The sequence below is a fragment of the Amblyomma maculatum genome, unplaced genomic scaffold, assembly GCF_055883805.1.
Source record: "Amblyomma maculatum isolate TAMU_Amacu unplaced genomic scaffold, ASM5588380v1 scaffold_62, whole genome shotgun sequence".
NCBI lineage: Eukaryota > Metazoa > Arthropoda > Arachnida > Ixodida > Ixodidae > Amblyomma > Amblyomma maculatum.
Window position 1 is genome coordinate 30,959 of NW_028146787.1, and position 27,087 is coordinate 58,045.

Consider the following 27,087-nt stretch of genomic DNA (forward strand, 5'->3'; position numbering starts at 1 on the left):
ATGCACCATTTCTGAAGATCTAGAACAAAGTGCTTTACAGAACAGCAAAAAGGCAACTTGTATCCCCATGTTTTGTATCGGGAGAAGAATACTGAGAATAAAGCACAGGTACTCATATTCAGTATAAAGAGATCATGCAAGTACACCACATCACACTATCTGCAAAACACAAAGTTCTAATGCACCGATAAAATTGACAGGAATACAAACATTTCAAGAATTCACTACAAAATGGACAGTTAAGTACAGCTTGGTTAGCAATGCATTTGTTTAAAAGGCTAGAAGCAAAATGACACACTTCAAAGCATTAATGCACAACAGCATTATCATTAAAAACACCTAAAAGTTTGTGGAAATAACATTATACAATATAAAGCTGAAAAATATATCTGCTTTACTACTGACAGGTAAAGACAGGTGACAATGCATTATCACATTTGATCACTGATAAGGTTTTCTGGTTTTCTACACAAAATTATGACAAACAGCTCAACCCAGCCTTTAATTTTATGCACACAATAACAGGCCATTTTTCACAGTACAGCATCACATATCCACTTCCAGTTCTGAACTAATCTTGCCTATTTTAAATTCCTGTACCTGATACAATACACTGTTAAGACAAAAGTTTCGGACCAAAATGTCATAGCAGGGCAAAAAATTTAGTTCTTGGTTGCCACAGAGAGTGTCTTCAAAAGCTTTTGAAATGTCACGACGCAGACGTTTTGCTTATAAAGAGAACAGCTAGTGACAAGTAGCTGATACAAGTTTTAGTTTCATAATAAACAAAAAAAGCCTGTTTTGATTTGTGACATCAAATTTTCGTTCTGATGAAGGTGGTAATATGCTAAAAAGCAATGCAAAGATTATGCTGCTGACACTACAAAGGTCTTGCAATGCACTCGCTGAGTTAACGATGCTGTCATAGCCAGAAAAATAGCTAGTTCTATGGTCACGTCCGCTGTGCTTGCTACTAACATCTGGCTGGTGCTGTACGCTGCTGTCGCATGTCTTAAGATGTGTTACTTGAGTTGATGTACCCGATTCGTTGATGAGGCACATGAACACTGTAAACTTCTTTCTTGACAAACTTGTGTTTTCTGTTTGGGTTTGCTGTGTAAAATTGCAGTAATAAAGAATAAATACATGCTAGTAACAATGCGAAACTCATTTTCACTAGTCATAATGTACAAGGTTATTAACAATAAAGAAACATCTCTATATGGGCCTTCCAGAAAAGTGCTGTCACATTTTGTGCGTAGGTGCTACAGTGAAAATCAAGAAGGAAGGAAAGAGCAGTAAGAGTATAATGCTGCTAACTAGTTGCCTATGCTTCACAAGGAGACGTAGCTGAACATGGCATAATACCAGAAGTATAAATTTAATTTTATGATAAGGACAGAAAACTGGGCAAGTTGGTGGGGAATCATACTCAAGCCACGCGAAAAACGAAAAAGTTAGTGCGAAGTATTAGTTCATCAGCTTAAGTATTAATTTTCTGTACAACCGCAGGCATCAAAGTTCAGTTCATGAAATATTTAGAAGCTCATCATGGGTTTTGCTGTAGTTTGAAGCTCAGCAGCAACAGTACACAAAGTTTTTCGGTGATGTCTGCTCATACAACTCATCTGGACCAGTTGCTGGATCACCTGTGGCAAGGCTGCAGGAGCCATTGGCTGCTGCTACTGAGCTGTGTGGGCAAAAGCTGATCCGAGGTCAGCAGGTGATGCAGTGGCAACAGGTGATGCAAGGGCAGCACAAGGGGCAGATGACGTAGAGTGCCGCTGTTTCCACCTGCACATATAACAGAAGCACTAATGCCACTATAATCTTACTTGTGAGTACACGTGGCTTTTGTTTTCGTACACGAATATATGTAGATTTCTTTACTATCTATTGAAAAACATGACAGCAAACACACTGGGGAAACAATGTTACAGTAAAACAGCACACAATACCAAACATATAAGGCAGGGGAAACAAATGTTATGCAGTCATCTGGCCACACGACGCCCGCGTGATCGCCTGGATCGAGCTCGTGGGCATTTTGTTTCGCTTCACTGTCGAGAGGCGGCGCACCAATTACTCTTACTGCAAGGAGGATATAGAGAGGAGGAAAGCGTGACCAAAGCCACGTCGCGAGGAAAAGGGAGCGGAGGAAGCGAGTAGTCCGAGGCTGAGCGCCAGACACAGGCTCGGCATTCGCATAGCAAAATCGGCCCATGCCAAGTGCATTGCAGCATGCCAGAGTTGGTGTTCCTGGCTTATCTTACTCCCTGGTCACACCAGTTTAGGGCCAACTATCTCAGGTGAGGAAATGAAGTTAGAACATCTTTGAACAAGTATTTAGGTATTAACACCTTCCTAAGCCTATACTCCATCCCATAACTAAATTGCAGCCCTACGGAAGCTAGAGACCTCAGCCAATCATGAGAACCAGCTAAGCTTGTTCTAGTGCACCTCATCATCTGCTTGCGGCATATACACATATGGCTACAAAAGAAGTATAAATAGATTCTACGCACCAAACACCGACAAAATATTAAGAAGTTGTAGCATTGCATTTTGTGACGTTACGCTGTTAGTCACATTCACACGCTTAGTTCAATGCACATAAACGAAGCGGTGAAAAACTATGTTCATTGGTGCTATCTTGTTTCTAGCAATGAAATTTCAATAAACCAGCAACCTTCTTTAGGGCTAAGGGTAGCAGAATCGTCAATCGAAATAAAATAATGTAAATTAATCGCTTGTTAATGTTGCTGTAGTTGAGATAAGGCTGAAGGAAAGTCAGATATGCCATTTATGAACAGTGCACATACTGAGAAATATAGGAACAATTTCACTCCTAACAGAGACATCCTGCTTCAAAGCATGCCACAATATTTGCAACAGTATTTTAGCACATGCGAAAGTCATACATGCTATGCTTGGAAAATCGCACTTCGAACAAGTGTTAAAACTTTATTCAAAGTAGTGTTTGGTGAATGTGCACTTTAAAGCAGCATGTTATTCCATATCTCCTAGTACTAATCTAACTTTCTACTCATTGTGTATGTAATTTAATGGTTGAACTTACCACCATTTTTTGAAATCAGCAAAAAACTGCAGTCATCTGTGATGGAACTTTTCGTCATGGTGAGCAGATCAGCCAATTTTACAGGCTGCACCATCTGGCGAACTGCAAGACATCCAATATTCTGCATGGGGCGCGGCGGGCTTTACAGTTTGCCAGATGGCGTAGTCTGTTGAACTGGCTGATGTGCTTGCCACAATGAAAAGTTACGCTGCAGACTGCAGTTTTTTGCCGATTCTGGAAAATGCAGGCGAGTTCAGACATTAAATTACACTGCCAAAAAAATGTAGAAATCACAAGTTACATTGTGGTTGGCATTTGAGCCCGAACGGTTCAGTAGTTGGCGCAGAATTTTCACAACTCTGATAGATAAATATGAAGTGCCCTCTATAACTGGGTGTGTTAGGCTTAGTGAAACCTAATAGGCCTAGGTAAGCTTAAAAGCTCTCTATACTCACATTACAATAGTACTCCATATTGCCCATACACATCCCATAGACTGCTTTTCCCAGCTGAACCGCTGAATCCCTAGAAATCAAATTTTGCTTGATATGGGATTTAGTTAGTAGTCTCCTTTTATACTAAAAAGGTTGGGGTACTTGCCTGATTGAATCTGAAGCAGTTAGATAGTTGCATTGACTGCAGTAATGGCGATGCAAAACATATCGCTGTCCCAGCAATGGCACCATCTGGTAGCGTTCCGAGCCCGAAAGGTTTTATTGTGGGGCACAAACTGTTCAAATTCAGTCTAATTAATTAAAATTTAAAAAGTTATGTCTAAACTTTCCTAAGCTAAGGTAAGCCTAATAGGCCTAACTAAACCTATTTAATGTGAAAACACTTCTATTACATGTAAAACTTGTGTTTAGCTGTAGCTAAATCGCTGTCATTTTTATCCTTTTTCTGCATTAATATTGTTGGTCATGCTGGCAGATCACCATTTCAGGAGCTCTCCTCAAGTATTGTGCTGAAACTCTTTCTCTTCAGGCCTGTTTTGGGAATTGCTAACCCACTCTTACTAACGTACATACAATGAGCTTACTTGTAGTGATTCATCAGACTGGTTTTCTCTATGCTGCTGCCAGTTTTATCTTTTGCAAGTCAGGGAATCGCACATGTCCAGCTCAGACAAAAGCAACATCTTTCCATTTTACTATTCTTCACCCTACTTACCTTCTCCCTCTTTCCCTGAATTTCTTCATTGGAAACAAAAGCCTATATAAATCCCAGCAGCGATGACCACACTAGCGAGGTGAAGACAAGTCTTACTGTAGAAACGGTGCCTACCTGACTGAGACTCCCTTTCCTTTGGTTTTCTGACTTTAGGTACATTCAGTGACATCAGGCCCCTGGAACATGTTCTCATACACAGTGGCTCAACTTGTGTGAGCGTTTTGCCTTTCTTGGTTGTACTGGCTTGACTGGTTGCCCAGCCGCAATCCGTGCTGAGCCCCGCGGTTGTCCAGCACGACACCTCGCCACACTTGTTGGCTGCACCTTTCTCTTCCTGCTCCTTTGCCTGTCCGCGGCAGTTGCAGCTTTCAGCCGCATCATCGTTGTGAATGCGCCACAACTGCTGTTGATCTTGTTAAGTTTGGTTGTGATGTTCTGTAACAAGACAATGTAAGCAGAATTTCCATCTGCTAGACTGTGCATTAAGCGCAGTGCCTGTTCAAGTCCAGCATACGTCTCTGCAACAACCTGTAAAACTATTTTTTTGAAAATTAGGTTTACCATGCAGACAATTTGATTGCTTACAGTGCAGCATGAGTAAGCATGAAGCCATTAAATTCGCCCCACCATGCTGGTCCTATGGTTAAAGCGCGCGACTACTGTGCCGTTTTTCGACAGAGGTGAAAAGCAAGACACCCATCTGTTGTGCGATGTCAGTGCGCTTTAAAAAACCCCAGGTAGTCGAAATTTTCGGAGGCCTCCACTACGGTGCCTCTCATAGCCTGAGTCACTTTGGGACGTTAAACTGCACAAAAGAAACCAAACCAAAATCATTAAATTCCCTAAAAGAAGAGAGCACCAACTCATGACTACAGTATATCCGTAACTGTCCACTGTTCCACGTGGCTACTAGGTGACAGCTACCCAGTGAGGGGTAAAAAAAGCAGTAAATACTTTTTTCTTTTACTGATAAGCTCATATTACGTGACGTGTGGCACTCGCCTACTGTGTAACTAATGAGTGGCATAGGCAGAGGCTTATTAATCCACTTTTGTTTATGGTTACCTCACCATAATTGATGTGTCACTAATGAGTGGAAGGAGTCTGACTATCTGTGTCACTAATGAACATGGCAATGGCTTATCACCAAAAGGAATAATCAAGGAATAGCCTGATAATTATATTTTTTATCATCACATGCCTCTTCAATAACTTGGGTTGTGACTGCTGAACCCCAATAAAAATCTTAGAAAAGACCATTATAAAGCTGTCACCAAAACTATGTCATAATTTGAGGCACACTTATCAAACCTTGCTTGCCTTTGTTACTGTAGAATCTGGTGCTAACACCTTGAGGGTGGAATTCAATGATAATGCCAGTTAGGTATCTCAGGTTGGAGACTTGAGCAAGGAACTGAAGATGGACCCTGTGACACTTGAACAGGCTCACTGCAGCTGTGCTCATCCTCCATGCTTGGTTCACTGCACCTCGTGGAAGGAACTGCAGTCCCCAAACCTTGCTGGCGTGAAAAATTCCAAAGGTGGGCATTTCTCGCTGAGTTCAAGGTGACCAAGCTGGCGGCAGCCTTCAGGCGTCAGCTTTGGACTGTTGGTAAAGGGCCCCCCAAAAGCTTTCCGCACTGCGGCCTGATATTTACAGAAGGGGGCCCCTTGGTTCCCTCTCCAGCAGCTGCAGAAACCTAGGTCAGCGTGGACTTCGTATGCTGTGGTGTTTTCAGCATTTCGCACTGCATACACGTTCCTGCCAACTTGTATGGATGCAGTAGATATCTCTGGGAACTTCTGGAGCAGGTGTGCAAATGTGAGGCGATGAGATGCTTCTCGGAGATGCTTTTGGTCGCAATGGTTTCGACCAAAGCAACTGCATTACACGCCTTGGTGCAGCAGAGCATGATGTCCTTTAATACTAGGATCGAGGCCTCGGAGTAATTGTGTTGTGGCCTTTAGTTGACATGAAGCCAGTTCGGTACAAAAGCACCCACTCCTTCTCACACCCAAGGAATGCCTCGACCCTTTTGATATATGAAGGGCATGGGAGAGAATGTAGGTGCTCCTTTGATGCCTCAAGTGCCTCAGCATCCTTTGAATACAGGATCTGAAAATAAAATAGAAATGATAGTTAGGTACAAAGCATTATTGTTTCACTAAATTTAAGCATCTGCAGCCGTGCACATCCTGCTTGCAACCTCAAAGAATCCTCTTTTAGCATGATAGCGTGAAAGGTCCCTTGCTGCAGATAATCCAGCATCATTGTCATCGGTTTTGGCATTCGTGTTATCAGCAAAAAATCACAGGCATGTCTCTAGCAGGTGGTATTTGGCAGGTGAATGGCCAGTGTGTATGATGTAATGAGACCACATGATTGACAGGGTTGGGAGGAGCTGCAAACTCAAGTTGCTCATTTGTGGTCGAAAGGTGAGATATCCTTTCAGGAACTTTGAATACTGTGTCAGGCATGCTGCTCTTAGATCAGTTCAGTTCAGTCGTTCAGTCGTGTCCGACTCTTCGTGACCCTATGGACCATATCACGCCACGCTTTCCGGTCTCTCACCATATTCCCAACATCACATAACTTTATCTGCAGCGCCTCGAGGATGCCATCTAACCATCGCATTCACTGCCTACCCCTTCTCCGGTGACCCTCAACCTTTCCCAACATCAAATCTTTCTCCAGCGACTCCTCTCTCCTCATCAGATGACCAAAGTAGCTGAGTTTTAACTTTAGAATTTGACCCTCCAATGAGCAGTCAGGGTTTATAGTCGACAATATCGACTGATTTGATCATTTGGCCTTCCAAGGAACTCTCTAGAGTCTCCGCCAGCACCACAATTCAAACGCGTCAATTCTTTGGCGGTCAGCCTTCTTCACAGTCCAACTCTCGCATCCATACATCACAACTGCAAAGACCATAGCACGAGTTATACGGATCTTGGTTGGCAGACTAATGTCTCTGCTCTTTACTAGGCGGTCAAGGCTAGCCATGGCTCTCTTTCCCAAAAGCAGGCGTCTCCTAATTTCATGGCTGCAGTCTCCTTCCGGGGGAATCTTGGAGCCCAAGAAGAGAAAATCTGTCACAGGTTCCACTTCTTGTCCCTTGATGCTCCAGGACTTGATAGGGCAAGACGCCATGATCTTTGTCTTTTTAATGTTCAGTTTAAGCCCAAACTTCTCACTCTCTTCTTGTATGTGCATCAGAAGTCTCTTGTGTTCCACTTAGATCACGCAGGCACATTTGTACAACTTGTTTAAAGCGGGGATTGATTAAGGAAGTGACAAAGTGCATGTATGCAAATGAGGATCGGTAAGAGGAGTCAAAAACACTGGTTTCGTACCATAAAAGGCACCGGTAAATTTCCACTAAATTTCTTGCACTATATTTTGATTTCTGCCATATTATGCAACCAAATCTCGCTGTGGCTGTTATGAGCGGCTGAATCTCCAGAAAATAAATAAATTGAAAATAAGCTTGTTATACCTGTTGGAAGGCTGCTATCAATTGTTGCTTGTTGTCTTTGGCCACCTTGTTGTGTGCAGATGTCACCCAGCGCCACTCAGCTTGGAGCACATGGAAATAAATGGCAGAGCAACTGTTGAGCTGCAGGCCATGTCTCATTCAAGGCATCCTTCTCTGGCCTGAAGTTATCGTTGGAGTAGGTGCCTGCAGACAGAACTTTTATGTGTTACAACTTTGATGTGTGCATTTAATGAATGTGAGCTTTAAAAGGCTTAAATTTTGCATGTAGCATCACACCATTGTGATGGCAGGCAGTGATTCAAATGCAACTGCAACAAGTGTTTACTTCATTGTTGGAACATGTGATTCCTGGTACAAGAAATGAGGTTCAGAGGGATGGAAAGCAAGGTGATTAGGTTGGCACTCAGTGGGCACAAGTAAATTTCTTTTATAAGAATCTCAAAGGTTAAAAAAATTATTTATGAATGTTTTCCTTCTAATTATATTTTTGGCCTGGGGCTTCTCGTCAGTAAACAAAATTGTTTAGTGATAACGCTGTATTGAAGGGCTCCGGAAATTTTGACTACCTGGCATTCTTCATGCAGAAGTACCCAGGTTCAGGCCAATTCACATGATGCGATTCTCGCCGCAGCAGAGTGCGATTTCAGCCGCACAGTGACAGAAGGGCACACCACTTCCATTGCAGAGCGGCAGTGGCCGACTTCCTAGTTGGTCGCATGCCGCTCCCGTCGCAGCGATCGTTGCATACAAAGCGGCCACCAGTTTTTTTCTTCCTCTATGGCGGCCACCAGCCAATAGATTTCCAAAATGTGACGTCACAGGAAACGTGTAGAGAAAGCCGTCGAAACTGCAGCATAGATAATTTTCACTTTCTTGCAAACAAACCCGCGTAACATGATTGCACAAAATCTCATGCGCTTTGTTCAATGAGATATTGATCGACGAAGTCGAGAAGCGGCTACTTCTCTGGGATGTGTCACTGAACGACTATACACAATTTTAGTTTCGATACATGGGTGCCGCCATGTTACCCGACCCTAGCGCCATCTACAGCCGGCGCCATCTTGCGCTGATAATCTGCAGTCGCTGCCGTTGCTGCTGTTGTATGTGGCGCTTGCTGAGCAGCGAATTGCTTAATTAAATCGATATCCGCTCACACACTCCTTTCAAGATGTCATTGAGGGCACCTGTGTTGGTGATATGGCGTCAGCGACCGCAAGTGCCCGCAGCAATCGACAAGGAGATGCTCAGGCATCGACGAAGGCAATGATTACCATAGGTAAGCGCTGGTTCACATAGTTTTTGTCATCGGTTTCGTTAATAATAAATGTGACGGGCCATACGCTGAGAGCGAAATGGACGATCGTAGTCCGAAAGCTCCGGATCAGAAAGAGTAAATTTGTTCGCAAACTAGCATTCGTAGTCCGAAAGCTCCGGATCAGAAAGAGTAAATTTGTTCGCAAACTAGCATTCGAGCGACTGCAGCCAGCAACGCCAGTGATCTGAAACTGCTGCGGGGTCCGCGTTTGATGTATTACGCACGTTGAAACTAGCGAAGTTCGGTCGCTTCTAGCGCTTGCGTCTGACTGCTCACACTATCTGCATTCTCAGCTACTACGCCGTCGCCAGTGCCAGTCGTTTCACATTTGCGGATTTTGAATTAACTAAAATGGAATGTTGACATTGAAAAAAAGTGTGAGGGGTGGGGAGTGGTTACAGCGCGAGGAAGCCAAGCTGTTGAGACTGAAAAAAATATGGCATAGAACAGGGGGCATCCTGTGTCATTGTTTCTTTGGCCTCTGTGTTTTTGCATACTGTATATTACAATGAATCATTATCAACTTACTCTACTCATGCTCCTTTTTCTTTCAGATGGCAACACATACACGTACCCCATGCTGGTGAAACACTGGCTAGATGATATGAAGATGCGGCCAGACGTGTCAAGTGGACACATTGTGTGTTACTTATTAAGAACAAAAGCACGTGACCTAAAGCAGGCTGAAGCCTACAAGAGCCTGGACTCCTATAATTATGTCCAGAGTTGCCGGGTAGGCCAAGTACTATGCTACAATATGGGGCAAGATATTGTGTGCCTGAAGACCGAGGTGAAGGCTGAGGACCGAGACCGAGGAAGACACAAGAAACCGTGGTGTGCTTGGGCCTGCATCAGAAAGACTGGTGAAGTGCTCACAGCTGGCTGCGACTGCATGGCCAGGAAGGCACGTGTATGCAGCCATGCCGGAGCACTTTTATGGAAAGTTGAAATTGCTGTACAGTGCGGTATGACTGGGAGCTCATGTACAGATGTGGCAGCAGCCTGGAACAGGGGCACCAAAAGGAATGAGGAGCCTGCTTTCTTTGACGACATTGGATTCAAGCTTCAGTGCACTGCTGACTATCCTGCCAGCACTAAAAAAACAAGGCCAACCCGGAAGATAAAGCATTTCGCCAACAGAGAGGAACTCTTGGACCACATAAATGACTCCCCTTTCAGAGACTTGTTCAACATACGTGGTAAGTACCCAGACGAAGCATTCTGCTCAGCTGGCCTATTGTTCCCTAAAAAACAGCTGCTATATTCCGTTAATAGAAATGCTTATTGATGCCAATTGATGCCCCCTGATGTGAGTTGTGTTGTGTTGGGTTTTATGGCGCATAAGCAACTAAGGCTATCATGTGCCAAGAGCAAGGTTAATGTATGTTTTGGTTGCAAAAGAGGAGATGGATATGTTAAATCTATAGTTTATTTAAAAAGTTTCCTTCTAGGAAACTGAGAACAGATGCTAGGTTTACAAGTGCTCTTTCTCCTAAAAGCAAGGTGGGATGGAATGGGATGGTATGATTGTAAAATATAGTAAAATGTTTTCTCCGTAGTGCCTCAAGTTTTGAGCATGTAATTAGAATGTGGTTTACAGTGAGTATCTCGTCGCATTCTTCACAGGTCGGTTTGTTATGTTTCATTAGCAGAAAGTTATGTGTAAGATGTGTATGTCTAATACGAAGACGGCATACTATCACTTCCATAAAACGTTGTTGATGTGTGCTCGATTTCCATTCTCCTAGTACAGGCTTTATGAGACGCAACTTATTATTTTCTTGGTTGTTCCATCTGGACTGCCATTTATTCATCTGTTTATGTTTTATTAATTTCAGGCAATCACTATGTGGTATGTTTGCTTTCTGAATCAATTTGTTGTGGGCAAGTGCAGCACATTTGTCTGCTCTTTCATTGCCGTCAATGCCTACGTGACTAGGGACCCAACAGAACACTATGTTATGTCCTTGTGTCGTGATCATTTTTACATTATGTATTATGTCACCGATTAGAGGCATGGCAGCATTTCTGTGATTTAAAGCCATCAGTACACTCAACGAATCGGTGTAGATGACACTGTTCCCAATGCCTTCATTCACAATTTTTTCTACAGCTGTCAGGATAGCATAGGATTCAGCTGTAAAGATTGATGCGCACTGAGGAAGCCTAATTATTTGTTCCCAGTTCTCTTCAACTACGGCACAGCCAACATAAGTAGAAGTTTTTGATCCATCTGTATAAAACTCTGTATAATTACTGTACTTTTCTTTTATTGTGCGAAATTCTTGTATTATATGCTCTTTAGGAGTTTGGCTTTTGTTGAAGTGTGTTAGAGTGAGATCAAAGACATTTGGAAGTTTGTACCAAGGGGGTAGGGGGCTGCTTTTTGGTGCAGTGTCGGGCAAGGTGTCCAGAATTTCTAGCTCACTGCAAATGTCTTCGAAACGCATTATCAGTGGCCTCGTTGCTTGTGGTTTATTTGTGAAAATTACTCGTGAGCGGCATGTTGAGACTATTGGATAGCAGAGGTGTTTTTTCTGTGACCTTATTCTAAGGACATAAGCACATTTGAGTGAAGCCCTTCTATCTTTCAGCGGAGGCTCATTCGTCTCTGCATACAGACTATCAACAGGGGATGTTCTGTAAGCGCCACAAGAAAGGCGTAAACCTAAGTTATGTACCGGGTCCAATTTCCTTAGATATGATGGTCTAGCTGACCCGTAGACTATGGACCCGTAGTCCAAGCTAGACCGCACAACAGATCGATATATATGTAGAAGACACGCCCTATCAGACCCCCAGTGTTTCCGAGAGAAAACCTTCAGTATGTTTAGATTTTATGGCTTTCCTCTTTATGATGTTTATGTGAGGCAGGAATGTTAGTTTTATGTTGAACGTTACACCCAAAAATTTATGTTCACTCTTTACTGGCAACACAATCCCATTTAGGTGTAGCTTGGGATTGATCTGTATACCTCGTTTCAGCGAGAACATTACTGCCACTGTTTTCTGTGGGGAAAATTTGAACCCATTTTTAAAAGCCCACGAGTCTAGTTTATTTAGTGTTAATTGTACTTGTCTTTCACAAATTGATATGTTTAAGGATGTGCAGGCTATTTGAAGGTCGTCGACATACAGCGAGAACATAATGGATTTTGGGATTACCTTGCTAATAGAATTCATTTTTACAATAAACAAAGTTGTACTTAAAATGCACCCCTGAGGTACCCCATTCTCTTGAATAAAGTTCCTCGAGAAGGTGGTACCGAGACGTACTTGAAATGAACGACCTGATAGAAAGTCCTTCAGAACATTTAGCATCCGGCCTCGGATGCCCGAATCTGCTATATCGCGTAGGATCCCGAACCTCCAAGTCGTGTCGTATGCCTTTTCCATGCCAAAGAAAACGGCCAGACAATTTTGTTTATGTATGAACGCTTCCCTGACAGTATTTTCAAGACGCACTAAGTGGTCGGTCGTTGCGCACCCTTTTTTAAAACCACACTGATGAACATTAAGAAGTTTATGAGATTCTAAGATGAAAGTTAGTCGGATGTTTAAAACACTTTCAAAACATTTTGCTAAACAGCTGGTCAGAGCTATGGGTCTGTAACTGCCCGCTGAGGTCGGCGGCTTTCCTGGTTTCAGAAACGGAACAATAACAGCTTGTTTCCAAGCCTCTGGGAGTTTACCCAGAGTCCAAATTTTGTTAAAGAATTTCACAAGTGCCCCTACAGAGGATTCGGATAAATGAGCCAGCATTTCGTAATGAATTTCGTCAGGGCCAGGCGCAGTCTGTTTTCCAGCAGCAAGGACGTTCTTTACTTCTTGGAGTGTAATAAAACTATTATATGATTCATTTCTGCCGCCACTTGTTGGGAGTTTTTGTTTCTCAGCTACGTTTTTGTATTTTAAGAATGTTTCTGTGTAGTGTGACGAACTTGAAACGTGTGTGAAATGTTCGCCTAGTATATTGTCACGGACAACAGGGCTAGACTTGACTAAAACGACGGGACGAAGCTGCACCAGCAGGCAAACGTTCGGCGCACAGCACGAGAGTCAACTTCAGTGTCCTCTTCTTCCAGGCGCAGCTAGAACATGGGGACACCAGGTGGCATTACTCCCCCTCTTAAAAAAAGAAATAAGGGACGGAGCGCGAGCAATGGCCAATGTAAGCGAAAAGAAAGATCAGCACATGGACAGCATAGATAACGGAGGCGGGGTAAGGTGTCCTACGCGACAACGAAACAAACGCATAGCGCACTACCGCGTGAAATAGGGCTTCATGTGGACAACGTGCACGACCTCGGAGCGTGGTTGCCGACGCAAGGGCTGCACAGTACCCACTGGAAGAACTTCGTAAGTCACTTCCATGACTCGGCGCAGAACTTCGTAAGGTCCGAAGTAACGGGAAATCAGTTTATCACACAAGCCGGGCCGACGCACCGGGGTCCACACCCAAACTTTCTCTCCAGGAAGGTATGCGACGTGTTGATGATGGAGGTTGTAGCGGCATGCATCCGTGCCCTGCTGTTGTTGAATGTGAATGCGGGCAAGTTGACGTGCTTCCTCAGCGCGCTGAGCAAACTGCTCGGCATCTGGCATGAGTGGATGATCATCTGGGCAGCTCGGAAGCATGGCATCCAACATCGTCTGAACGTCACGTCCGTAGACTAGGCGAAATGGTGTAAAACGCGTCGTCTCTTGGGTGGCCGTGTTGTAGGCATAAGTGATGTAGGGGAGAATTTCATCCCGTTTTTGTGCTGCGAGTCTATGTATATTGCGATCATGCCGGCGATGGTTTTGTTGAGTCTCTCCGTGAGGCCATTCGTCTGCGGGTGATATGCAGTAGTTTTTCGGTGGCTGGTATGACTAAGCTCGAGCACGTCGTGCATGAGCTGTGCCGTAAACGCGGTGCCTCGATCGGTTACGACTAGGGACAGTGCGCCATGACGCAACACGATTTGCTGCATAAAGAATTGAGCGATCTCAATTGATGTGCCGCGCTGCACTGCCTTGGTTTCCGCATAACGTGTGAGATAGTCGGTCGCGACTATAATCCATTTGTTTCCCATCGATGACAGCGGAAATGAGCCCAGTAGGTCGATGCCGACTTGCTCAAATGGCGTCCGAGGTGGAATAATAGGTTGGAGCAAACCCGCGGGCTTGAGAGGAGGCACCTTTCGACGTTGACGCTCGCGGCAGCCTCTGACGTAGCGATGGACGGCATCAGAAAGTTTAGGCCAATAATAGGCTTGACGAACTCGAGCGAGTGTGCGTGCAAAGCCCAAGTGGCCGGAGGTGGGCTCATCGTGGCAAGCAAAAAGGATATTGTCGCGAAGGTCGGCCGGCACGACAAGGAGGTGCGCTCGATCAACAGTGCTGGAGTTTTTCTTGAATAAAACGCCATTCCGAAGACAGAATGCAGAGAGGTGCCTTCCAAACTGGCGGGGGACGTCAGCAGCGCGACCCTCCAAGTGGTCAATGACAGGTCGAAGGTCTGGGTCAGCTCGCTGTCGGGTCATTATGTCTGAGGCATTCACTAGTCCAAGAAAACCTCTTTCATCCGTGACGTTATCGACAAATCCGACGGGTGCCCGGGAGAGCGCGTCAGCATCTTCGTGCTTCTGACCAGATTTGTACACAATGGAGTAATCAAATTCTTGGAGGCGAAGGCTCCATCGTGCTAGGCGCCCCGATGGGTCACGGAGATTGGCCAGCCAGCACAAAGAATGGTGGTCAGTAACGACTTTAAACGCACGGCCATAGAGGTAAGGCCTAAATTTCATAGTTGCCCACACGACCGCGAGGCATTCCTTTTCCATAGTGGAATAATTTGTTTCAGCGCGGAAGAGCGTGCGGCTGGCATACGCAATGACCCTTTCCACGCCAGCTTGGTGTTGAACGAGTACAGCGCCAAGGCCGATGTTGCTGGCGTCGGTGTGGACTTCGGTGGCAGCGTCTTCATCAAAGTGCGCAAGAACAGGGGTAGTTTGCAGTCGTCTGCACAGCTCCGCCTCGGCGGCCCACACGAACTGTGTATCATCCCGCGTGAGGCGGGTCAGGGGTGCGGCTATCTTGGAAAAGTCGGCGATGAAGCGGCGGTAGTACGCACACAAACCCAGGAAACGTTTTAAACTCGTCTTCGTGGCAGGAACGGGAAATTTGGCGACAGCGGCAGTTTTGTCGGGGTCTGGCCTAACGCCTGCGGCACTCACAAGATGACCGAGAAACTTCAACTCTTTGTAGCCAAAGTGGCACTTCTCGGGCTTGAGCGTCAAGTCAGCTGACCGGAGGGCATCTAATACTGCGCGAAGGCGTTCGAGGTGTTCTCCAAAGGTTTCAGAGAACACGACAACGTCGTCGAGATAAACTAAACAGATTTGCCATTTGAGGCCGGCGAGAACGGTGTCCATCATGCGCTGAAAAGTAGCCGGCGCTGAACATAGGCCGAATGGCAGGACTTTAAACTCATACAGTCCATCTGGGGTGACAAAAGCTGTTTTTTCGCGGTCCCGCTCATCGACCTCAATCTGCCAGTACCCGCTCTTCAAGTCAATGGAGAAGTACTGGGCGCGACGAAGCTTGTCGAGCGAATCGTCGATACGGGGCAGCGGGTAGACGTCTTTTTTAGTGATGTCGTTCAACTTTCGGTAATCAACACAGAAGCGAAGGGTGCCATCCTTTTTTTTCACCAGCACGACAGGGGACGACTACTGACTGTTGGAGGGTTGGATGACACCATCACGAAGCATCTCCTGAACCTGTGTCTGAATCGCTTCACGTTCCATCGTTGAGATGCGGTACGGCTGCTGGCGTATAGGGCGGGCATCGTCGGGAGTAATTATACGGTGCTTCACAAGAGGCGTTTGCCGAATTTTCGATGACGTCGCGAAACAAGCACTGTATTTTAGAAGGAGAGAACGCAGGTCGTGCTGCTGTGTTTCCGAGAGATCTGTACTAATATCCAGACGATCAAGGGATGGGCGCACATTTGCAACTTCTCCGAACGTAAAACATTCAGAAACGTCCGCTAAGGCGTCGGCGAATGCGATTGCGGTAGCGCGGAAAAGATGGCGGGGTTCGTTCGTGAAGTTAGTCACCAGGAGCTCAGATCGGCCGTTACGCAGATGTATGAGACTCCGCACCGAGGTGATGCCGTGGGTGAGCAAAAGGGACTGGTTGCCCTCAGCGACCGCCGTTCCGTCACGTAGTTCATCGCACTTAACAGTCACAAAAACACTGGAACGTGGCGGAATATAAACGCTCTCGGCAGAAATTCGAAGAGGGGCACGGCTTTGGCGGTCTGCGGTGTCAGTATCATCAGCTTTCTCGGTCGAAATGGTCACGGTACGCTTCCGGAGATCGATAATGGCCCCATACTCTCGGAGAAAATCGACACCAAGGATACAGTCGCGGGAGCAGTCAGGTATCACAAGGCAGCTGACAACAAACGTGGAGTTGCGAATTTGGACTCTCGCCGTGCACTGACCGCTCGGAGTTACGACATGTCCGCCAGCGGTTCGAATCTGCGTGCCAGACCATGGCGTCATCACTTTTTTTAGAAGCATCGCTAGCTTCCCGCTTAAAATCGAAAAATCAGCCTGTTCTTCTATGCTAGTCTGAACACCAGGGGCTGTGAGGATGGGAATTGCAAACGGGGAAAAGTTTCCACTGAGTTTACGAACTTGTTCCCACATTTTCTTAGACGTCATTGAGCTATTTATTGACGTGACATACTTCTGCCAGGATTCTTTTTCAGAGTTGCGACGGATGTATCGAGCTTTAGCTTTGGCCTTTTAAAATGCTGTAAGATTGTTGTGTAGGGTACCTTCGGAAAACACCCCATGCTTTATATTGTCGCTTTTTGGCCTCCTTACATTCCCGAGACCACCATGTCTTGTGTTTTTGTCGCACCGCACCTAAGGACTGTGGAATGGCGAGGTGAGCGGCAGTGATAATGCAAGTCGTGAACAACTCATTTAGTCTGTCGACACTAAGGCCATCTGAGAAAACTGCTCCTAGATTCGCCTCTACTTTAAAAAGCTCCCAATCTGCTAAGTGAAGTTTCCACCGTTTCGGTTTGGTCGGCATGACTGATGGTGAGGATGATAAGCTGATTATTGCTGGTAGGTGGTTGCTACTATACGGGTTGTTCAGAACATCCCATTTAAAATCATTAAAAAGGGAAGGTGAACTAAAAGCCAAATCTAAAAAACTCATTTTTCCTGACCTTGGTGAACAGTATGTGGCCTTACAGGAGTTCAACAAGCAAATGTCTGAACTAAGAATAAAATCTTCGATAAGCTGTCCACGTGTATCACTTTTTTCACTTCCCCACAAAGGAGAGTGTGCATTAAAATCTCCTACTACTAGGTAGGGCTCTGGTAGTTGGCAAAAAAGGTTTTCTAGATCATGGAGTGTTATTTTAAGATTTGGTTCAAGATAGACAGAACACAGAGTAAGAGTTTTAAAGGCAATTATTGTGGCTGCTACAGCTTCTAAGGGAGTGTTTAATTTCAGTTGATGATGATGATGGATTTTAATGGCGCAAGGGCGACTCAGGCCAAAGAGCGCCAGACTCAGGGTTAAAGGTGTACTCAAGTTTATATAATGGAATAGTTGTGATTTTTCATGAAGGAATAAAAAACAGTGGTGTATAGGGCCTAAAATTCATTTGCGATATATAATGGATGTGCAATGTATAAGTAGATGTATTAAAAGATCTCATCCGTCCTCTCAAGGAGGAGCGGGCTGAGACCCACGTCGATAAGAAATTTCATGTAAAAAGCCTACTTGTGATAAAAATTTAAGCACTTGTTTTAAAGGAAACATTGGGTTGTCGGCAATAAAAATCGATGGGTGTGCAGGTATTTGATGAGTGAACAAGGAGGGAAAATGACGTCTTCTTTCTTGTTCCAGTTGTACACATATGATTAAAACATGAATAACAGTGAGCCGATCACCACATCTCGAGCAGTGCGGTGCAGGAGAGTTGGTTAAAAGATATGTATGGGTTATGTATGTGTGACCAATTCTCAGCCTGCACAGGGCTACTTCTTTAAATCTGTCTTGTTTTTCTGTGGTGTATCTGCCTATCCTTGGCTTTATTGTGTGTAATTTATTTTCTGATGCTGCGTCCCATTCCTCTTGCCATTGTTGTCGAATCATGTTTTTTATGTGTGGTTTGAGGTAATGATAAGTTATCTTATCAATGTCTGTGCCATTTCGAAGGGCAGCTGACGCAGCTAGCCTATCAGCTGCCTCATTACCTGGTATACAGCGGTGGCCTGGCACCCAACACAGTGTAATTTTAATTTCTAGTTCATGGGCAAACATAAGGGCGTTATAAAGAGAGTTCAGGACTGGGTTCTTATTATGCAATTTCCAAAAGGATAGGGACGTTAAAACACTGAGGGAGTCTGTGTAGATGACTGATGTTTGTATTTTATTTTCTATAATGTGTCTCACAGCTAAAAGGATACCATGGCATTCAGCGGTAAATATACTAGTATAACTGTTCAGGGTTTTTGACTGTGAAAACTGTGGTCCATGTGCTGCACAGGAGACTTGAGCAGACTTCGAAGCATCAGTGTAATATTCATCACAAGTGTACTTCTCCTGAAGTGACATGAAGTGCTGTTGTATGGCAATAGGGGATGCATGTTTGCCCACTTCAAGAAACGACAGGTCACAATTAACACCGTGCATTTTCCAAGGAGCAATTAGGTCTTTTATGGAAGTTGTATGGAGACTGGTAACCGAAACATTCAGATATTCAATATGCGTGGCAACTCTGATCGGATATGGTGGTGTTAGAGATGGTTTTTTTGAGAAAAGTGCTGTGCCAGTTTTGTCAAGCAGGAGCCGACGACATGGATGGTCCAGTTGGCATAGTACCTTCATAGCATAAGTTAGAGAAGTGAATTGTCTCCTTCGTTGCAGTGACCATCGGTTCGCCTCAACATAGAGGCTAGCAATTGGGCTAGTTCGGAAAGCGCCCGTAGCGAGGCGAAGGCCGAGGTGGTGCACGGGATCGAGCAATTTTAGCGCAGAGGATGATGCTGACCCATAAACCATCGAGCAATAGTCAATGCGTGATAGAACTACACTATTCAGAAGGTTCAGAAGGCAGTCGCGGTCTGTGCCCCATGACCGGTGAGAGAGAATTTTTAGCAAATTCATTGCTTTGAGACACTTCAGTCGCAACTGTTTTATGTGGGGAATGAAGGAAAGTTTTTCGTCAACAACTACGCCAAGAAATTTATGTTCTTTTTTAAAGGCAAGGCTCTGACCATTCAGTGTAATGTTGAGGTCAGGCCTGATGCCACGCTGCTTAGAGAAAAGTACACAAACACTCTTTCCAGAGTTAAATTTAAACCCATTGTCATCAGCCCACCTGGACAATTTGTTTACACCTAGCTGAATATGTCGTTCACAGATGGCCAAGTTGCAAGATTTGAAGCTTATCTGGACGTCATCAACATATACAGAACAATAAATAGTTTTTGGCAGCACGCTTTTTAAAGAGTTCATTTTGACTACGAAAAGTGTGCAACTGAGAACACCACCTTGAGGGACACCATTTTCCTGAATGTACTGCTTTGAATATGCATTGCCAACACGAACTTTGAAGGTCCGTTCAGACAAGTAACTTCGAATTGTGTTCAACATGTTTCCTGTGATGCCAAGAGAGAAGAGGTCGCGGATGATACCATAGCGCCAAGTGGTATCATATGCTTTTTCAAGATCGAAAAAGACAGATAAACAATGTTGTTTATGTACAAAAGCATCCCTTGCATAAGACTCAAAGGCAATGAGCTGATCAGCTGTTGATCGCCCAGCTCTAAGACCAGCTTGGTTTTGATAAAGAAGACCATTGTATTCAAGGAAATGAAGAAGGCGACGATTTACCATTTTCTCAAAAAGCTTGCATAGACAGCTGGTTAGTGCGATAGGCCGATAACTAGCAGGAAGTGTGGGTTCTTTTCCGGGTTTTAATATTGGGATGATGACCGCTTCCTTCCATGCTTTAGGAAAGCGTCCCGTGGCCCATATTTTATTATACAGGCAAAGTAGGGTTTCAAGCGTGCCCGTATGCAGGTGTTTGAGCATTCCATATGTGACCCTGTCAGGACCTGGTGCTGTGTTCCCACATGTGCCAAGTGCAATCTTCAGCTCCTGCTGTTTAATTTCAGTTCTTGAGCTGGAACTCCACTTTGCCGCACCACCCAAAAGCCTGCTTGCTTGCTCTCGATCTCGGCGGAATACTTGATATTTTTTCAGTATATTCGGGTGCATGCAACCTAAATTTGTTTCCTGTACGCACAGTGCAACTGGCGAGACTGTATCTAGAATGTCTTTTATGTCATTAATATTCTTTAGAAGTCCTCTACAGTTCCACTGTACCAGGAATGCCATCTTATTTTGTTGAAAGCTTGGAAATTAAGTTAGGTTTTTTCCAGGGCCCGTGATTCGGGCCTTGTCTGTTTTGGTTCGTTCCAAGGAGCTCCGCCGTCTCTGTGACGAAGACGGCAAAGAGCTATCCTGGCCTATGTCCATTACCTCGTCTGAGGTGCTGGACGAACGTGCCAGAAACACGTGTTCCTTCTTTTTAGACCTTGCCTCGTGGGCGGAGGTCTTGTGGCCCGCCGACCCTGAGGGACGCGTAGCCTGTTTTGGGGGTGGTGGAGGAGCGGGAGCTGCTTCCACCGGGGCAGGGGATGGCACTACCTCAGCCTCGTTTGAGGTCTGGGTAGGTGCCGAAGGCCGTTGTGGTTCCCCGCCCTGTCGCACCACATCGGCGAGATTTGGTTTCGCTGTGAACTGAAATGTGTTCTTGGTTTTGTTGTACTGGGTACGTGCCTCTTTGTATGTGATGTTCTTTGTTGTTTTTAGCGTTATGATCTGCTTTTCTTCTTTCCATTTTTGGCAGGATCGAGAGTATGCGAGGTCATCCCCCTCACAGTTTGCACAGCGTGGGTCTGCGGTGCAGTTATCAGAGTTGTGGTCGTTCGCAGCACATTTCGCACAAGTTATGCGGCCACGGCAACTTTGCGAACCATGGCCGTATTTCTGGCAGTTGAAGCATCTCCTTGGATTTGGGATGTACGGTCGGACGTTTATTTTGATGTATCCGACTTCAATTGACTCTGGGAGGGTGCAGCTATTGAAAGTCGGAACCAGATGTTTTGTAGGGATCTCCTTGTTATCCTTTCGGATTTTTATTCTGTGAACCGCTATGACGTTTTGGTCTGCTAGTCCTTCTGCCATTTCATCTTCAGTGAGAGCAATGAAGTCTATCTCAGATATTACTCCTTTTACAATGTTCAAGGATCGGTGGGGAGTGATGACGACGGGGATGTCCCCAAGCGACACAATGTTTTTCAGGTTGGAGGACTGGCACTTGGTTTGTACTTCTAGCAAGAGGTCACCATTTGCAAGTTTTGATACTTTGTACCCAGGGCCTAGGTCTTTAGTGAGACACTTTGACACTATGAAAGGGGAGATTTTTCGAGCGGGTTTTTCTAGCTCCTAACTATGTATGACATGGAACTTTGGGAAAGTCTCTTTTGTTTTCACAAAGAAATGGCTTGTAGCATCGGTCCGCCCACGTTTGTTTGGAGGGCGATCATTTGTTTGGGAGAAAGAATCCATGAAAGGGTTTGTGTTTTCGGTAGTTGTGCCTGCCACCCACCATGGAGCCCAACGAGGGGACGGGACAGGAACTTGCAAGAAGTCCTGCCCACGCCAGCAGTACACCGCTACTATAACCAAATATGGGCAACTCAGGGTAGCTACTCCACACAAGGTTAACCCTCGCCGCCAAGAAAAAAGGAAAAACAAGAAATGAGGAGGAGACAGGACAGTGCTGAGAAAAGAGATAGGAAAGTGAAAGATGAAGTGGAGGACAGGAAAAGGCGACTGCCGATTTCCCCCGGGTGGGTCAGCCCGGGGGTACCGTCTATGGGAAGCGTGGGCCAAAGTGGTGTGTTGCCTCCGCCGAGGAGCCATAAAGGTCCAAACACTCGGCATCGGCTCAACCACCAGGATCCCCTTTTCCCCAGACACGGCGATGCCACGCACAGCTAAGTGTGGGTGCTGGGGTCCGTGGTGTCGCACAGTACATGCAAACACCTGCTTTAACAGGTGCCCCCTGCGGGCCCCCTGATGTGAAGCATTGTTCAATGTTGCATGAAATTACATGCGAAAATAAGTTGTTTGAAAAATGTTGAAATGATATCAGGTATTAGAGTTGTGCTCCATCATGCAGCCACCCTCCTTGAATCTACAATAGATGCCACAAGGAGGAAGATGGAGAGCCAGCAGGCCACACAGACAGATAGGGATACCCTATCTCAAGAAGGTAAAACAAAGGTAAAACAGCAGTAATGTACAAGCTTATAGCTGCATCTAGTGCAGATGTGAAGAGTGATCCTCGGGAAGTTTCAGTTTAGCTCAAACTTTTAAATGTGTAGTGCTCTAACAATACTGAAAAAGTGTAGTAGAGCGCAGACATTCCTTGTAGGTGTAGAAAGTTACAATGCACACATAAGGTTGCTTCATATTTTGCATTATGGTGGTACTTAATTTTGAACATTTTCAAATGAGCTCCATCTTGCTGAATGAGTAGCTGTAGCTGCAGAACAGAACGAGAGGAAGATGATGGCTACATAGTATGAAAGAAAACTGAACAAGGATTGAGGGGGAGCCTCAGTTCACAAGTTGAGGCAAGGTTTCAACAAGGGGACCTGTCTTCATATGAAGACAAGCTTGGCTGCGTCTTACCAAAGCCATACAGACACAGTATTTCAAACAAATGGTTGGCCAGTAACATCAGTATTTATCTGCAGAAGCAATGGCAAATTGCGCTAAAAACACAGCACACAAGAAAAAAGGGGAGGGGGGGAGCACATAGCACAAGACGAGCTCGTCCTGTGCTATGTGTCTTTTTTTCTTGTGTGCTGTTTTTAGCGCAATTTGCCATGGCTTCTGCAGACATTCACCAACTAGCTTGACAACAGCTCTTGCTAAAGCATATCAGTATTTCCTTTTTTCAATTTCTTGAAACATTTAAAACATTCCTTTCATACTAAGGTTTATTCAAGGTGATTTGTTTTTCTGTTTAGGTTGCCCCAACACCTGCCTCTGCTGGGATTGTACAAGATTTGTCGGAGTCGCAGAGTTCAGGATACGAAATAACAATGGGAAGTGCTGCGAACTGCTAAATGCGTCGGCTGCGCCACGTGTGCCCGCCTCCGCTCTGCTCGTCATCACCAAGCGTCCCGGCAGCCTCTGCTTGCAGCTTTCCTTTCGTTCTTCTTTTTCTTTGGCTTGGTATAAAAACCCAAGCCACACAATAAACCCAGTTCTTTCTGCCCCAGCCATCAATCTCGTTGGGCTCTAACGGGTTCGCCGCCGCCGACCCGTTGGCAGGCGAACGCCGGCCGCTGGCGTTTGCAACAGTGGCGACGAGGATTCCCATAACACAAGGGTCTGTCGATAGTATCCAGGCCTCGGACCTTCCTGCAGCCATGGGCCACCACCTGCCTGAGTTCGACGACGTGAAAGATAAGTGGCAATCGTACCTCGTCAAAGTTGAAGCCTATTTCGAAGCTAACCAAGTAACTGACGATGCCATGAAAAGAGCCTTGCTAGTCGCCGCGCTTGGGTCAAGAACCATTGATATTCTTTGCGGACAAGTCGCCCCACAGAAGCCAAACTCTTTGAGCTATCAGTCAGTAGTAGACGAGTTAAGCAAGTACTACGACCCTACACCGAACGAGATTTCCGAAAGCTTCAAGTTCTTTCACCGGCAACAGCACGAAGGGGAGTCAGTACAAGATTTTATGGTCGAAATACGACGAATTGCTCAGAACTGCAACTTTGCAACAATGCTCGACAGGATGTTGAGAGACCGCATCGTATGTGGCGTCCGTTCGAAGAACTTGCAAAAACAATTGCTAGCAAAAAAAGATCTTACCTTAGCTGAAGCGACAGCACTTGCGATAGCATCCGAGCATGCAGAGCTTGATTCGCAGAAGATAAGCCACGAAGAAGCCTCCTCTGACTTGCTAGCATTAAAGATGCCGCGGCGTTGGCGCGCGAAGCGGAACGCGAGTGACAAGCAGTGCGAGCGTTGTGGAAACAGCGGTCATGATAATGCCGCCTGCTCGATGCGTCACCGACGCTGTTACAGTTGTGGCACACAAGGCCACTTGGCTCGAATGTGCCGAAAGGAAAGAAACCATTCGGTGAACGTCACAGCGCATACAGAGAGCGATAGCGAAACTAGTGCAGCCCAGCTATGGTCAGTGACTACAAACGAACTGTTGGTGCCACCAATTAGAAAAACTTTCAGCTGGAATGGCATCAAGCTGTTAATGGATGTAGATACCGGATCGCCAGTGTGTGTCATTCCTAGGACAACCTACGAAGCACACAGTAATCAATGGCCAGAGTTGCAGAAACCGACGATTAAATTGTCTTGCTATCTGGGGAGACTGCCGGTACTCGGAGTGTTGCCTATGCGGGTGGGCTATAAGACTGCAGCTGTCGATTGCAACCTCATCGTCTTAGATTGCGAAGGACCCCTACTTTGTGGCCGGGATTTGCTGCAGAAACTCGAAACCAAAGAAGCAGCTGTGCTACATGTTCTGCGTTCGCCACAGGACCGCAGCTTGACCCCTGCTGTACAGACTGCCGTTCTGGAGGACTACGCAGACTTATTCACGGAGGCCCTGGGAAGCATGACAGGTCCACCAGTGCACCTGCAGGTCAAGCCACAAGCACAGCCGAAGTTCTGCAAGGCAAGAAAAGTACCTTACGCTCTACGCGATAAAGTTTCAGAGGAATTGGACAGGCTTGTGGTAGCTGGCATAATATCACCGGTCACTCACGCAGAATGGGCCACACCTATTGTACCAGTTCTCAAGAAAGATGGGCCAGTTATAGATGATATTTTTGCTCAGTTGGGAGGAGGGCAGCGATTCAGCGTATTGGACTTGAGGGATGCCTACAATCAGATTGAGCTAGACGAAGAATCCCGCCAGTTGGCCGTAACCAACACCCACAAAGGGTTGTTTTGTTTCAATCGCTTGCCTTTTGGAATTGCTTTTGCGCCGGCCATATTCCAGAGGCGTATCGAAACTGTTCTGCAAGGCTTGCCCGGGGTACAAGCATACCTCGATGACGTTCTGATTGGGGAAAACCACGATGGCGAAAGCAATCACCTCAGGGCGGTTCTTCAGCGGTTTCGTGAGCATCGCATCAAGCTGCGTGCTGACAAGTGTCGATTTCACGAGACGTCTGTCACTTATCTCGGTCACCGTATTGATGCGGACGGACTGCATCAGACTGAAAAAAGCTGTTGATGCCATCAAATCAGCCCCCTCCCCCCAAAATGTGAGCGAGCTGCGCTCGTTTCTGGGCATGGTAACGTTCTACAACAAGTTTTTGCCTGACATGGCTACGTTGCTAGTCCCCCTGTACCGGTTGCTCGAAAAGGGTGTTAAGTGGGTGTGGAGTTCTAAGGAAGAAGATGCATTTTCCTTAGCGAAGGAGGCGCTGTCCACGGCCCCGAAAGGAGGCGCTGTCCACGGCCCCGGTGCTCACGCACTTCGACCCGAAACAAGAGCTATTTTTAGAATGCGATGCATCACCCTATGGTGTTGGGGCCACGCTTTCCCATCGCATAGATGGCGAACATCGTCCGATCGGATTTCGCTCGCGCTCGTTAAACGCCGCTGAAAGGAATTATTCTCACATTGAGCGGGAGGCCCTGGCTTTAGTTTTCGGTGTGCAGCGTTTTCGAGACTACCTACTCGGGCGGGAGTTCACGCTCATTACAGACCATAAGCCCTTGTTGGGTCTCCTAAAGCATGACAGGCAAACGTCCGTCATGGCAGCTGCTCGAATACAGAGATGGGCCATTCTGCTTGGCGCATACAAGTATAAGTTACAGTACAAGCCTGGTAAGCACATGTTCGTCGCGGATGCCTTAAGCCGCCTACCGCTACCATCTCAGCAGGTTCCCGAGGATTCGGAGGACGAGGCAGAGTACGTGTTGACCTTGGACGCCTGGGACCAGCCTGCCGTGCCCCTAAAGGAGTTGCAAGTGCTCACGCAAGCAGACGCAGTGCTCTCGAAGGTCTGTAGGTGTGTCTTGGAGGGTTGGCCGAGGCACTTGGTTATGAAAGGGAGGGAGATGGCGGAATACTCGAAAAGGCGACACGAGCTGTCCGTTAGTCAGAACCTGCTCTACTGGGGCCACCGTGTTGTGATTCCGGTAGCAGCCAGAGGAAGATTTTTGAAGTTATTACACGCAGCACACCAAGGGGCTTCTTCCATGAAGACCGTTGCACGGTCTACTTTCTGGTGGCCCAGTCTCGACACAGATATTAAACGGGTGGCTGCTGGGTGTCAAACCTGCGTTCAAGCGCTTCCAATGCCGCCTACCCACGCACCTGTTAGCTGGCCAGAGACGCAGGAAAGATGGTCGCGGTTGCACATTGATTTTGAGGGACCTATTCAAAACAAGATGATCCTGGTCATCGTAGACTCGCATAGCAAGTGGATTGAGGCCATACCCCTATCCAACACCACTTCCTGCACCACAGTCAAGGCCCTCCGAACAATTTTCAGTCAGTTTGGTCTACCCCGCACAGTTGTCTCTGACAATGGGACGCCTTTTATCGGTTGGGAATTTGCCCAATTTATGGAGCGGAACGGCGTGACACACATTCGAACACCGCCGTATCACCCACAAAGCAATGGTTTGGCTGAACGCACTGTACGAACCATTAAAGATGGACTTAAAAGGTGCTCAGAAGGGGATATAACGAAGGCCCTGGCAAGAATATTGTGCAGCTATAGAAGCACGCCGCTACCCTCAGGGCGCTCGCCATCCGAAATGTTGCTCGGGTACAGATTGCGCACGAGACTAGATATGTGCTTCCCGCCCAGGTGCAAGACAGTCGACCAGGCCCAGTCACGGGAAGACGCCGGCTGGAGCTTTGCCCCAG

The 27,087-nt window shown here is 46.1% G+C and overlaps 1 protein-coding gene and 1 long non-coding RNA gene across 3 annotated transcripts; one reads left to right on the forward strand and one right to left on the reverse strand.

The window, feature by feature from the left end:
• Nucleotides 1-413: 413 nt before the first annotated feature.
• Nucleotides 414-8,999, reverse strand: LOC146170714 (uncharacterized). Of its 2 annotated transcripts, XR_014703131.1 has the most exons (4): nt 7,747-7,929; nt 4,364-4,684; nt 1,650-1,794; nt 414-1,113 (listed from the first exon to the last, which is right to left on the reverse strand). It is a non-coding gene; the product is annotated as an uncharacterized LOC146170714 (long non-coding RNA). The 2 variants fall into 2 exon arrangements; XR_014703130.1 differs by lacking the exons at nt 414-1,113; nt 1,650-1,794; nt 4,364-4,684 and adding exons at nt 6,061-6,365; nt 8,313-8,999 and having other exon boundaries at nt 7,747-7,826.
• On the forward strand, nt 8,947-23,082 carry LOC146170715 (uncharacterized). The gene is made up of 3 exons (XM_084586823.1): nt 8,947-9,025; nt 9,619-10,263; nt 23,063-23,082. Exons 1-3 carry the CDS (start codon nt 8,947-8,949, stop codon nt 23,080-23,082), a joined length of 744 nt encoding a protein of 247 aa, XP_084442949.1.
• The last annotated feature ends 4,005 nt before the right edge of the window (nt 23,083-27,087 follow it).

Bases quoted from the DNA above. Each gene is read 5' to 3' on its own strand.
- LOC146170715 (XM_084586823.1), top strand. From the start codon at position 8,947: ATGGCGTCAGCGACCGCAAGTGCCCGCAGCAATCGACAAGGAGATGCT. The intron at 9,026-9,618 runs GTAAGCGCTGGT...TTTTTCTTTCAG, and splicing joins GAAGGCAATGATTACCATAG to ATGGCAACACATACACGTAC. The intron at 10,264-23,062 runs GTAAGTACCCAG...TGGCTTCTGCAG, and splicing joins AGACTTGTTCAACATACGTG to ACATTCACCAACTAGCTTGA.